Genomic DNA, 13,671 nt, shown 5'->3' with positions numbered 1-13,671 from the left:
ATTATGCTAAGTTATCAATGTAGTTCAACATTTTAATATGCTTGTTATCAGTACTATTGCAGTACAGTACAGTAAATGCAACAAAGTGTTGCAAAACTACAAATTTTAATGAGATAATGTTGAATTTTTTCATTTATATCTACTAACACCTATTTCACGTTGAATGCAAATAGATAATTGAAAAAAATTATACATATCCGTATTTGAAAGCTAATAATGGTGTGTATAGAATTTGATCTACTTTTATTTGTTACGATTTATATTTGGTGTAAAGAAAGCATGTATAAAGTATACGAAATTATTACGTAAACACTATCATATGCGCGACTATCAACATTTTTAGCTTTTGCAGGCACATCAATCCATCTTTCATGATTTTTCAACACAATGTGTATATGTGTGTGTATGTAACTATATATATAGTAAATATATATAAATGCATGCACATGTTTGACTGTTTGTTTTTGTATAAATGCCTACAGTTGTATTAATAACTGTAATAATTATTAGTGTTTGTTTTGAGAAAAAAAAAGCATTTAAAACATAAACATTGTCAAATAATTAAATATTGTATATAGATTCAAGAACCTTATGTTCAATCAATCTTCATAACATATTGCAAGTGACTTAGTTATTTGTTATAGATTTATTATATAGTCTCATCATATGTACTGTTTCCCGACAGGGCCATTTTTGATAGACTAGAAAGACTTCTGCGTGGACTGCTACCAACTAAGAAACTACTGCTAGATTCTGAGAAAATTTTGCGGAAACTGAAATTGAAATTATTATTGAATACTTTTTAATAATTAAAATTGTATCGTGATATACTACTTACAATTTACGAATTCCAGATTCAGATGACTTTTTCCAGGGTGCATCATCTGGTTCGTAAGGAAGAGGTCCTTGTACAGGAGCATCTTTATCATCCTCCACTCTACAATAAAATAAATAGATTACTTTGTGGAAAATATTAACATAAGGTCATAATTTTGATAACATACATTTCAGGTTTTGGTCGATAGAGTTCTAATTCATCTTCCAAATCTGAAACTCTGGCTTTCAATTCATTTCGTTCATGTAAAATTTCTTTTAATTCAGCCGTAGTAAATCTAGGTCTATCAGGATCATCTAGATCATAGATGGCCTTGTTTGTTAAATCTGGACATCCTTGCAATTTACTCAAATCTTCGTTCTCTTTTTTTGCCAAACCGAGACGTGCTCGAAGATTAATCAGTTCACGATTTTGATCTTGTAATTGCGCCAAAAAATCCGCTCTCTCTTCTACCAAACCACGGGCTTGCATTTGCGCTTGACGTTGCTTACGTTTTAATTCACGTCCAACGACACCAAGCTTCTCAACTTGTGCTGTTAGCTACATACAGAAAGGTAATTAAGATAATGTGTATACATATTTGATAAATAAGATATATATCAACTATCATGGAGATAAAACAAAATAATTTTTGCAAACAAGAGAAGAAAATGAGGAACAATATGTGAAATGGGATGATATTCTAAGAATATATAATCACTATTTATGTTAAGTTACATACGAACATAAGTACCAATTTACATTTTCTATATCCATATTCTTCTGCACTAGTTCTTTGTCTCTTGCTCGAATTTGATCTCTTTGTTTATCTATCATAGATCTTAAATGTTGCAACACTGCTATATCAACTTCTTGACTAGCTGTAAAAGCTGAAGATATACTTTTATATAGTATGTGTATAAATACATGTAACACGATATTAACATTGTGTTAGTACATAAAAAATAATTTGTTAGTACTTTGTTTACTGCTGTACTGACTATCACTACGTGATTCTTGCAGAGCCTCTGCTAATCTTCTATTTTCTTCCTGTAATCTTGTGACCATTCCCACTAGATCATGAGATTCTTGTCGCCAATGTTCCTCAATTTGTTCTAATTCCTACACAATGATTAAACAATCCCTTTATATTTTGTTAATAGAGAAATAATACACACAGAATGTTTTGTAATAAGTACTTTAATTGAAAAATTTGTTTTTTGCGTTAATAAAAATCCATGAGTTCAAACAGAATATTGCTTTAGCAAGAATTAATGATTTCTATGCAACATTAGCTATTAGTAAGGAAATGGCTCTGTACTTAAAATAACATGACTTTAATTAAATCATCCATTACCAAATATCTTATGCTATATAAACAATTCTAGAAAACAAAAACATTAAGTTCAAGATATAGTTATAACGATACAAATAATATATTTAATACAAAATACCTTTTCAAATCTTTGTCTATCTTCAGCTTTTCCAATCTTATCATTTTCCAATTGCGAAATTTTTGCTCTTAATTCCTGAACTGTTGTATTTTCACGTTCATTTTTAGTTGCAAGATTCTCTAATAGTTCCAATGCATGTATAACTTTTGGCATAAGATTGGTTACAGATTCAACTCCATATGAATCTATAAGTTTCTCACATTCTTTCCCTATTTCTGAAGCAATATCATAAACATCTACAACTGACACATCTGATACTACAGTATAATCCTCCATATTGTGGGATATATAGTTCTCCAAACAAAAAGGCATGAATATTTTTTATATGCAATTATACCGTCTATGAACCTGCAACAGTTAATCATAATTGTTCATTTAGTTTAAACATTACTAAGATAATATGTAATAATTTCAATTCAGCTTTATGAAATATTTATCGCTGAAGACATAGAAATATTATATTTTTTTAGTGAAAACGATATTTCACTGACATTTTAAAAATAAATATAATGGAATAATATTAAACGTAACAAAATATAATGCATAGTAACAATCTAAAGAATTGACAATCTCTAAAAAATTGTACAAATATATACGTAAGTAAACACTGTTCATGATTTAAGCTAAATTTTTCTGAGAACAAATTACTGAGCTAGAATAACAATGAAAAATAATATTTTTATACTTTGCTGTCAATGCAACATGTTTTTATGATATTTTAGGCGTGGCGTCTTAATGAACAGCGCAATGTTAGACGTATGTACGTACAAGAATATTAATGATTGTATGTGTACATTGATGATTAAAAGTAAGTATCCGATCACGATGATTAATTGTACTCGCGGTGCTTATGTCAAATTCTACTTAGCGCTACACGTTATTACAGTAGAAGATATTACTTGAATTTATACATACACGAATTACAGAACAGTTAACTTTACAAGTCACACTATATGAGCGTCATTGGTAGATCGTTTGTGGATAAAAACGAAAGATTTAAAAGATTTGATCTAGTGACTCTTGATTAAGACTAGCCTCGTTTCTTCTGGTTCCGTGATTTTTGCGAACCGCATGCTTTTAACGAAAGAGATCAATGCGTTGCAGTGATTGGATCTTTCCGATCGAACGAATTTAATTCTTGTTTCAATTATTTAGCAATTATAAACACGCGTTTAATGATTAAAAAGTCTTTATTTTTAGAAGAATGGATAATAAAGTGTTTACTTATAATTTTGTATATCTTTATCTTTCCCGAGATAAAAGAAAAAGATTTAATCTATTTCGTTATCACGTAATAAAATTATCGAGTACGTACATACAGTATATAGTATATAAAGTTTATATACTTATACAGAACAAAATTGACTATATATATACATATGTTACGTATGGAATTATTTTACCTTTTAATTATTAAATATGCGTATGTTACATACACATGTTAAGATTAGTTTTCTTTCAATTCTTATATTGTATAATAAGAAAATATGCGGTGTCTCTTGCTATTGCCTTTTTCTTTAGTTATATACAACACAATTGAAATTACAACGAGAAAAACTATCAGATATTATAAATTCCTATTTAAATAAGCATACGTTATAATTGTTTCCTTTCTTTAATTATTCTTTACAATTAAATATTATATATTTATTTATAACATACTTATTATATACTGTTTAATTAAAATTTATAATTTATGTTATCCAAAATGTATTCTGAAATTATTAATTTAAGTAAATTTAAATATAATATCAATCTTTTATTCCTAATACAAGGATCTCTCTAAAAAAAGGAAAAAAAAAACATTTGTATGATGCTTTTTATTAAAACATTCTCAATATAACACAATATATAATGATCTATTTTTTATATTACATTTATAATGTACAATTCGGATGGTTATCGTTATTGTTTTTGCGTAAATTTGTACGTATATTAAATTTGTTTGTATAACATAAATTTTATAATAATAATTCTTTCTTTATAATAAAATCATTCTTTGATGTATAGAAGCTCGTTTAGTTATTATTATGGTATTTTATGTTATATAATCATTCTATAACAACTTGTGACATATATATTCTGTTGCAACAAAATATTGCATAACTTTAAATCAAACAGAGATGCATGTATATAAGTTACTCAATTGTAAAGATCCATTTCACGTAAATAATTGTAAAATGTATTCAACACGTCATTGTAAAACAATATAAAATATAAGTTTCATTACTAGAAAAGATTGTTATTTAAATATTTAAAAATCATACTACTGAAATTATATACATGCAGCTCTGAATGATCAAAATCCTTGGACAACTATATAATAGACTATTTTATTTTTTTTTAATTTACCAACAAGATTAAACATAACAATGAAGTAAATATTAAATTAATAATAAATACTTAATTACATTATTTGTAATGAAGCATTGATATTTGTTTGAAAATATTGCATGTTTTTAAAGAAAATTTCAAATAAACAAATTTTTATGGTAAAAGATAGAATTTAAATGTAAAGATTATCTTAATAATAAATAAAATATATTAATAATGTATAATACAGTATCATCTCAACATGCACTATGTTCAAACATTCATAGAAATTCTTATGTAATATAAAAATGATTTTAGTATTTAATTAAACACCATTATTCGTAAAATTTTTTACAAATATCATTTCGTATATATTCAATATTTTTCAAGTAAAAAGGAAACTATTCCCATAAAGACAGTTTACTCAGAGCCTAATTTAATATCACATTACGGCAAGTATTTTATATTAAAATATTAAAATAATTTTATATTAAATACAAATTTTAAAGTAATCAAAAAATATTCATATTACACAGATAAACATAATGCAGTTACAATATCTTTCAATATACATTTTGCACTTTTACAATTGCCTCTTAATTAGAGTAATACGTTAAAAATTGCACTCACAGTAATATCATTGCCAAATGTTTATTAAAGAAAGCTGGGTTGAATTATTTCACTTATTAAAAACGAAGCTTTGATATGTTATTTATGTATATGAAGATAAACATTTGTGCAATAATATTGAAATATTGACAAGTATTGACTGTTTTCTAATTTATTGTATCATATTTTAATTAATGACTATGCTTCACTTTGAATGCTGTAAAGATTGATCGTGCTCTCTATGCTATAATCTGTAAACTACAAATACTTAAACAAAAAATGTATGATAATTAATATATTTTAATGTAAAACTATATGATGAAGTAATGTTATTATGTAACTATTTTTATGTAATATCCAATGTCATATTATTATCAAAACTGTCATGAAATATGTTTACTTCACATTATCAGTTTTGATTTGTTTACAACCATAGTTACATAAAAATTCATGATTCAAAGTATAATTTTATCATGCTAGTAAATCATTAAAACATGTTTGTGCATATAATATAAATTATAAATCATTAATTGCATGAATTTACTTCTGTCATATATTAAGTACAAACAATAAAATCGTGTTTCCTAATTAATTTACTGTTTTCATTTACTAAAATTGTATTATGCCTATGTACATTATTTGTTTTATTTATAAAACTAATTTGTTATAGCAATCATTTGATCATTAAGTGCTTAAGAACATTTGGATGTAATTTTTAAAATGTCAAATATATTATAATGTATTAAATTAATAGCTTGGCACTTTACATATATATGTGTATTTTTTTAACTATTTGCTTAATTGAATTGTTGTGCATATTTAGATGCAAATAAGTTGATTGAGTTTGTGACATTCAGAGAAAGCAATGACATTGTTTAAAAACACAATATATATTACATAGAAAGTTGCTCTGTCAGTCTTTGTATAAAGTTCAACCAATCATTTAAATATTGATTAGTATTTTAAAAGTGTTTATTAAATTAAATTCTTTGTTATGCTCATCTGTTAACATAATGTTAATGTTACATAAATTATGTCTGTAATCGATAACACAAATACATTAATACAAACATAAATTTATAAGTCTGAAGTTAATTAACTACTTTTTGTATCTATATTTGCACAATAAAATAACGTTATGTTCATGTTTGCCATAGTATACTGTATAATATTTTTTTGCACTCTTTTTACATATTTATTTATTAAAACCCTGTGAAAGGGGAGAGTGTTTTAAATAGAATTATTCTATCACCGAATAAATTTTAATTTGTGAACGTCAATTATTTTACATGTTAAATTTTAAATTCCAGGCTATTTGTAAGAGACATAATGGCATGTTCTTGTGTAATAGCTGCTAATTCTTTTAGCCATTCATCTAATATAACTGCACATAAGACCACATTTTGTACAGGACTTACTTCGTTTGGAGATTCCCAGGACGTTTTTGTATAATACCTAATGAGTTAAAAAGTTTTTTTATCACTGTATTGTTTAAAAGAGATTAATATACGTATCATGTATTAAGGATATTTTTGTTTGCTAAAAACTGCATTTTTTATTTGTATTTGCATTAACATTATTCAATTATTTTACAACTGATATAATTTGAGAATATTTACCGATATCCTGAACCATGCCCAATAGCTTCTAACTGATTTTCTGATATACTAGTTGATTGATTAGGAGTACTAAGTAAACTATTTGAACCAGAGTTACCACTTGATCTTTTAAGCATTTGTGTAAATGATGACGTAAGACTCCATCTTTTACTTTCACCTGAAAACACTTTTTTTAAATGTATGACCATTAATATGTAAAGAATATACCTACATCGTTTAAACGCTTCCAGTGTGAACGGCATTTGTTAAAAACACAATATTAACTTATACAATTGCATAAGACATCAATAAAATGTCAACATAATATAAAATAAAATTAGTCTATATTGAGTGACAAAAAAAAAACAGACAATACCTCTTGAGAATGGTTCTCCGTTTAGAGAATTTTTTTTAGTGGGAACGTAATGAGCAGCAGCTTGTAATGCATTTTTTCTTGCATTTACTAATTTATCTTCACGACTAATTAAAAACAGGCGTGCTTGTTCTACTAATATGTCTACATTATTATGTTGTGACAGAAACTGATCAATTTTATGTTTCAATGATGCAAGTACCTAAGAGAAATAGAGTTATTTCTAAGATTTTTTTAAACAATTTGCAAAATATTTTTTGTTAAAAATACTCTATAAGTTTTACGAACCTGAAAAAGCGACCTAATACTCGGTTGAAATACGAGGGAATTATTTAAGAGAAATGATTGCAACAAAGGTTGAGGGTATATTGCCAGTCTACTAATAAGACCAGTTAAATGTAAGTTAACGTATAAATTATTACTTGTCATGCATTCAAGTTTCCGCAGAAGAACATCCAAAAATATACCAACATTCGGTTGTCCATTAAACACATCTTGACGAAAGCTGTCTTTACTCTGTTTATTTGCTATTAGTTCTTCTGGTATAATGGAATTAGATTCCATAATATCATGAAGATACATACTGTCTTCTTTATGTGATTCTATATCTATCTTTTCATGCTCACTCATTCGATCTTCATTAGGTTCATTATCCGGAGTAGATTCTGATGAACCTTTAAATGCGAAGCTTTCATATCCACTACTTTCACCTAGGGATAAAAGTGAATTCATAGCAGTATTTGAATCATCAATGCCGCTATCAGGCTCCTTTTTATCTACCAATGAGATTTCTTTAGATTCAGATAATCCAATATCTTCGCTTAATAGTTCGGCAATATCTGCATCTAATTTTGCTTGTTCTTCTAATGATAATTCTATTCCTGTTCCCACAGAGGATTCAACTTTTACATTATTTTCCGTTCCATGTAATTCCTTTACATCTAACATCGACTGAATGTTAACTAACATGTTATCTGTTGAAAAATTTCCACTATTCTCACTTGAAAGCATTGATTGTTTTAGTGTTTCTAATGATAAAGTTTTAGTTTCAGCTTTCTTCTGAGGCTGATCTAATAATATATTGTCATCTATTAAAGTAGTCGCACTACTAGTAGTACTATTTTTTGGTAATTCTCCATTATATTGATATGACCAATTAGAGCAGGCAATTCGACATGCTTTTATTTTTTGTCGAGCATCGCATAAGTATGCATGGTAATTTCCATATAAACTATCAGATAATCTGGCACCATAATTTATGGATGTTGGCAAGGATTTCAAGGACTCAAACGTAGTATTTGCATGTTTCTCATGTGTTATGCTATTGGGTAAAGAACTAAATTGGAAATTAAAAGATGCAAGTGATGAACAACAACTTGGTGTCAATGATAAAAATTTTTCAGCTGCACGTCCAAAAGGATCTATATCCCTTAACCTTCTACGTTGAGAAAGCATCACGTGAGAACAAGGGCTCAATGCACCCAAACATAATTCTAACATAACATCTTCACAATTTAAGTTAACTAAAGTTTCAAACAGCGCCAAAGTTACTATGCACAACTAAAACATAAAGACATCAGATAATATTACAATGAGTAAATGTTAGTAATAATACTGTATTTTATAATAAAAGTAATGAATTCTAAAAATGTACCCGTGATCTAGAAGATATTCTCTGTATAAGACTATCCAATATTCTGCACTCATCATAATTATCTTCGAGTAAAAATCTAACAAGTGAACGTAAGAGACCAGGTTCAGTTACAGATCGGAGAAATAGATCAAAATAAGCTGTTGCTGCAACTAATTCATCCACAGTTGTCTGTAATATTAAGAAATTATTTACCTACACTTATGTATAAATACTTACTACACGGTTCTTTTAATTAACTAATGATTAATAACAAATAATGATTTAATGTAATCTATTTCCTAATCTACTTTCTAGAAATATATGATCTAAAATATGTAAAATATATGAAAAAATTTTAATTAATATGTAAATAGTTATGAATAGAGTAAATACTGAAATTATAACTTAATATTTTCACACTTATAGTGTTAATACAGTTAAATTTAGTTTGTGGTAAAAGAAGGATATTGAAATACAAACAGCAAGAGGACAAATTAATCAATTTAGTTAACATTGAGCACACATTTAATTTAATGTATGTAAAATGATTGCAAAGCTACATAACACAAAGACTGAACTTAGTTTAAAGATGCAATTGATTTTTAAACAATTATAAAAGCTAAATTAAATTTTATAATAGGCACTCTATTTAAAACGTTTGAATAATACATTACAATTATTTGCTTATACTAAACACATACACAAAAAATTACAATTAAAATGACAACAACAAAACAGAACATTATCTTTAACCATTAAACATGAAAATAAGCATTAAAAAAGTAATAATAATACTTTCTGAAACATTATTTATTGTACAAGATAAAATATATAACAAAGGTAGGAAAGGTGAAAAAGCTTATAGTTGTAACTTGTAAACCACATACTGCCATAGAAATATGAACAAATAAAGATATATGAATTGGAGAGTTAAAGAATAGTACACATTCAAAATTAGCAATTTCTAAATAATTTCAAGATTATGGGATCACATATCTAAAAATGTGGTTTTTGGACTTGTACTATTCTTCAATTCACTGATTTATATAGTTATAATATAAACATTTTAACATTTACATAAATACACAGAAATTCAAATATATTATATTTAAAAACATTAAATTTTATTTATTTATAAGCACCAGCTAGTTCAATGTTTAGATATGTTTTCTATATGCATATGTGGGTCATAAGTTATGATACAAGAAAGACGTGCTCGAAATGTGTATAAAAGTTAGACATAGTATCTCAGTGAAAGCTTAAATCTACATTAATAGAATAAACAATAATAATAATATTAAATTAATGACAATAAACTGGTAATAAACAATTACATAGCTAACAAATTTATTCAATTTTAGAAAATTTGTATATTTATACTTTTGATATTCTTAATTATAATAACGCATTTATATTAATTTCAGATTTATGCTTTACTGAGCTTCTAATTATTGTACACACTAATTAAAGTGTTTTGTACTAACCCAGTGTTCTTGTGCATCTAGTTGTTTTATGGTCAAACCAACAGAATCCTGAGCACCACAAAAATGTCACCAGATAGCCACCAATAACCACATTGCAAAATAAATTATTTGTATGTCATTAATATTAGGCATGAGTGTTTAGATTTACCATCACCATGTATTGACAATGCTATCGTGCATTTGATAAGACATGTTTTTATCAAGATATTAGACAAACATGTGCCTATAAAGATCTACTAAGTACAAATTGTTTGAAAAATGCATAGTTTGTTATACATATTATTACTACTTATTTCATGTTTTTAAGTAAATAAGTGAGCAAAATATTAAATTGTTTTCATACAGATGTACGTATACAACTTTTAATATACGTATACTTGTAAATGTTAAGAAAAGTTTATAGAAAAAATTAATATATTTAATTTACTTAAAATATTTTCAAGTGAAAGTCTGCACATACACTATTTTAAAGTTTAATAAATATGTAGTAAATACCTTCTTTCACCACATGTAAATATTAAATAAAGAGTAGAAAATGTAAACGAGTATTTTGTAAATATTTCTTGTAATTATTGTATAATGTAAATCATACATATTTAAATTATTAAATTAATGATAGTCTTATTTTATTATTACAGTAAATATAAAGCTGAGACAGTGACATATTAAAAATATTATAATCCAAATACACATCTACTTACCTGTAACAATGCTGGTCCCATCACAGGTACTAAGAAACCATGGTATAAAAATTCCAATAACTGTTTTTGTACCAAAGGATGTGCAACCTGTGCCACAGCATTACAAAATTCTAAAGAATTCATTAAGTGCATGAGTGCTGGCATATCATTAACATCATCTGGGGTCAATCGATGCCAATCGTCTATTTCAATATCTAATTTTCTTGGCAATAGGGAATATAATCCACTCAATCCTGTAGCTAATACCTGGTTAAATAAAGTATATGATACAATTTAATAAATTTGCAGAATCTTTTAATTTCTATTTATAATTTTATATGCAGATTAATTTATTTAATACATACAGGACATATGTTAGAGTGATCAGCAATGTACAACCCAACTTCGTCATTTTTTTTTGAAAGAGACATACAAAGTAGCATAGCGTCACGTGCTTGCTGTCCTACACCTCCTTCTCTATGCACGTGTGGTATTAGTAATGTGAAAATAAGAAATCTGAAAATGTTTAACAGTAGTAATACTTTAATATACACTTTTTACAGGCAATATGTGTATATATATTCTATTAACTTGTTTTTTCCTACTGCTGTTGGGTGAAAGAACAAATCAAGTAATGCCATGTTTTGCATCAAAGTAACACATAACTGATTCAACAGCACTACTAGTTTCTTTTCTACTTCTAATGGCATAATATCATTTGCACAATCCTCAAGTAATCGTAATAATGGTCTGGCAACTGGTTCATGCGCAAGAAGAATACCACTATGTGATACTAAAAGTTCATACAATTTTAGCTGTTCCAAACGTACAGCATTTTTAAATCTGTAACAATAATGCATAATTTTAAATAAATATCAACAGTATAAGATATATATTTAACTTTTTCTGTATTATGAACTCATTTATAAATTATTTAAAAATAAAGATCTAAGACTTCAAAAAATAAGTAGTACTTAATCAATACAGATTCTCACATCAATGTGTTTAGAAAAAAATTTAATTTACAACTGTTTAGTAGAACAAATGCATCTCTTGGTAAAATTTTAAAGGAATCTATGAAACCAAATTATAAATATAATACAGGGTTATCATTAATGTTAATGAAACCATAAAAAGTATCAGTTTGTTTTTTTTTTTTTTTTACAAGAGATGCTCATTTTGTTTTTGCCAAATTTCCTTCATTTTTTTATATTACTTATTGTTGATGAAAACACTAAAAACCTTTATTAGGTTTATGTTGACCACATAATCTTTGTTAATTCAGTGATAATCTTCAATTGTGACACAATTTTTTCCTTCAATTTTTTGAGCTAACAAATTTTCAAGCTAAAAGAAAGAAGATATATATACAGAAAATGTTATACATTAATGTTTTAAATAATTTCTACCTTTACTATATTTTTATTTTCTAACTACCCTGTGTCAATAGATTCATATCTTAATAAATTAAGGATTTCTAATTTTAAGAAAATAAAAAATATAAAAAGAACATTTTTTTTATTCAAAAGTAATTTTACCTTCCAGTATGTATGCTCCAATCATATAATTTGACAAGAAGGTTTTCACTTAATAAATATTCCAAGCAAGGGGAATGTGTTGCAGTTGTAGTTTGCCGGTAATTGTTGTAAGAATGAGAATCTCGCAATTCTAAAACTAATAGTGTTACCATCTGATCTATGTGATTAACAACTCCAAGAACATCATCCTGATTAGGTATTCCACTGGGAGGCTATAAAAACAATAAAACTCTTGATTAAAATCAAGCTATTGTATATTCTGTAATCTCTATAATCCTTTCTTAAACTATTAGAACAATAACAAACATGCACTTGTGTATACTGATTACGTGACTTTTTAATTTTATAGAAACCTTAAAAATTGGACTCACTGTAGTATGCAAGATGATTTCATAAGCTTGTTGCCAGTGTTTACAAAAACTATCATAGCATGCTGATGGATCGGCATCCTTTGGTGGAGAATCTCTCGACCGTTGTTTGCTGAAGCTAGTTCTCAACGGACTACTTCGTAACCAGCTCATTTTGCCGTTTTATATTGTATCCACATTCACACTCATATCAAAGGTCCAGTTGCATGTATTTTTCCTTCTTTAAATCTTTCATGTTACTAATAAGTATAGGGCAAGGTATCTAGTACCCTTAGTACCCTTCGCGTCTCAAGCTAACCAAGTTTCCTTGTCAAAATTGTCCTACTTATAACGATAGTAGCCCACCTACGCTGCAAGGACACTGTGATAATACGAATCGCATATTTGTTAAGCAACGACTTGCGCATTACGATTACTTTTAACTAAGGCGCGTGAGTGTATACACTGTTGAAGATACTTCATATGTGATAGCAACCAGTTACTTTGTACATACATATTAAATGTCAACCCATTTTTAAGAAATCGCCATGTTCACTTGAGACATACTCTCTAGATCAACGTAGTTGTTTTTTTTCTTAATTATTCGTGCTCGTGCTGTCTCATGCGGTTTCATGTGTATATACATGTATATGTGTACATACAGCACTGATATAGAATACGACTGGATCACGGATCAGTTTTTAATCTTTTCAAAGACGCGGAATACCATTTGTATGTTTCTTTTTGTGGAACACTAATATTAATGTTTATGTAATTTAGTAAAATCTTAAATCTAAATAGCGATAAAAAAAGCATGAGGTTTTTAAA

The 13,671-nt window shown here is 27.1% G+C and overlaps 2 protein-coding genes across 6 annotated transcripts; both read right to left on the bottom strand.

Moving 5' to 3' along the window:
* On the bottom strand, positions 1-3,314 carry Rilpl (Rab interacting lysosomal protein like). 3 transcript variants are annotated; one of them, XM_076393575.1, is made up of 7 exons: positions 3,184-3,314; positions 2,269-2,616; positions 1,795-1,936; positions 1,577-1,704; positions 1,005-1,375; positions 839-937; positions 1-773 (listed from the first exon to the last, which is right to left on the bottom strand). In XM_076393575.1, the coding sequence occupies exons 2-7, from the start codon at positions 2,578-2,580 to the stop codon at positions 650-652; spliced, it is 1,176 nt and encodes a 391-aa protein (XP_076249690.1). In that variant the 5' UTR covers positions 2,581-2,616; positions 3,184-3,314; the 3' UTR covers positions 1-649. The 3 variants fall into 3 exon arrangements, with proteins under 3 accessions (XP_076249690.1, XP_076249692.1, XP_076249691.1); XM_076393577.1 differs by having other exon boundaries at positions 1,816-1,936; XM_076393576.1 differs by lacking the exon at positions 3,184-3,314 and adding an exon at positions 2,954-3,004.
* Positions 3,315-6,158: 2,844 nt separating this feature from the next.
* LOC143177237 (FHIP family protein AGAP011705) lies at positions 6,159-13,403 on the bottom strand. Of its 3 annotated transcripts, XM_076375092.1 has the most exons (12): positions 12,868-13,403; positions 12,497-12,708; positions 11,550-11,801; positions 11,324-11,474; positions 10,980-11,225; positions 10,279-10,326; positions 8,816-8,983; positions 7,450-8,721; positions 7,165-7,363; positions 7,021-7,032; positions 6,810-6,966; positions 6,159-6,645 (listed from the first exon to the last, which is right to left on the bottom strand). In XM_076375092.1, exons 1-12 carry the CDS (start codon positions 13,015-13,017, stop codon positions 6,483-6,485), a joined length of 3,030 nt encoding a protein of 1,009 aa, XP_076231207.1. In that variant the 5' UTR covers positions 13,018-13,403; the 3' UTR covers positions 6,159-6,482. The 3 variants fall into 3 exon arrangements, with proteins under 3 accessions (XP_076231207.1, XP_076231209.1, XP_076231210.1); XM_076375094.1 differs by lacking the exon at positions 7,021-7,032; XM_076375095.1 differs by lacking the exon at positions 10,279-10,326.
* Between the last annotated feature and the right edge of the window lie 268 nt (positions 13,404-13,671).

The sequence above is a fragment of the Calliopsis andreniformis genome, chromosome 3, assembly GCF_051401765.1.
Source record: "Calliopsis andreniformis isolate RMS-2024a chromosome 3, iyCalAndr_principal, whole genome shotgun sequence".
In the NCBI taxonomy this organism is placed as follows: domain Eukaryota; kingdom Metazoa; phylum Arthropoda; class Insecta; order Hymenoptera; family Andrenidae; genus Calliopsis; species Calliopsis andreniformis.
Note: the sequence above shows the minus strand (reverse complement) of the source record. Positions and strands in the feature narration are given on the sequence as shown.

Bases quoted from the DNA above. Each gene is read 5' to 3' on its own strand.
- Rilpl (XM_076393575.1), bottom strand. From the start codon at position 2,580: ATGCCTTTTTGTTTGGAGAACTATATATCCCACAATATGGAGGATTAT. The intron at 1,376-1,576 runs GTAAATTGGTAC...TTCTGTATGTAG, and splicing joins AGAATATGGATATAGAAAAT to CTAACAGCACAAGTTGAGAA. The intron at 774-838 runs GTAAGTAGTATA...TTTCAATTTCAG, and splicing joins GAATCTGGAATTCGTAAATT to TTTCCGCAAAATTTTCTCAG.
- LOC143177237 (XM_076375092.1), bottom strand. From the start codon at position 13,017: ATGAGCTGGTTACGAAGTAGTCCGTTGAGAACTAGCTTCAGCAAACAA. The intron at 11,226-11,323 runs GTATGTATTAAA...TTATTTAACCAG, and splicing joins ATCACTCTAACATATGTCCT to GTATTAGCTACAGGATTGAG. The intron at 8,722-8,815 runs GTACATTTTTAG...TTTATGTTTTAG, and splicing joins GAATATCTTCTAGATCACGG to TTGTGCATAGTAACTTTGGC.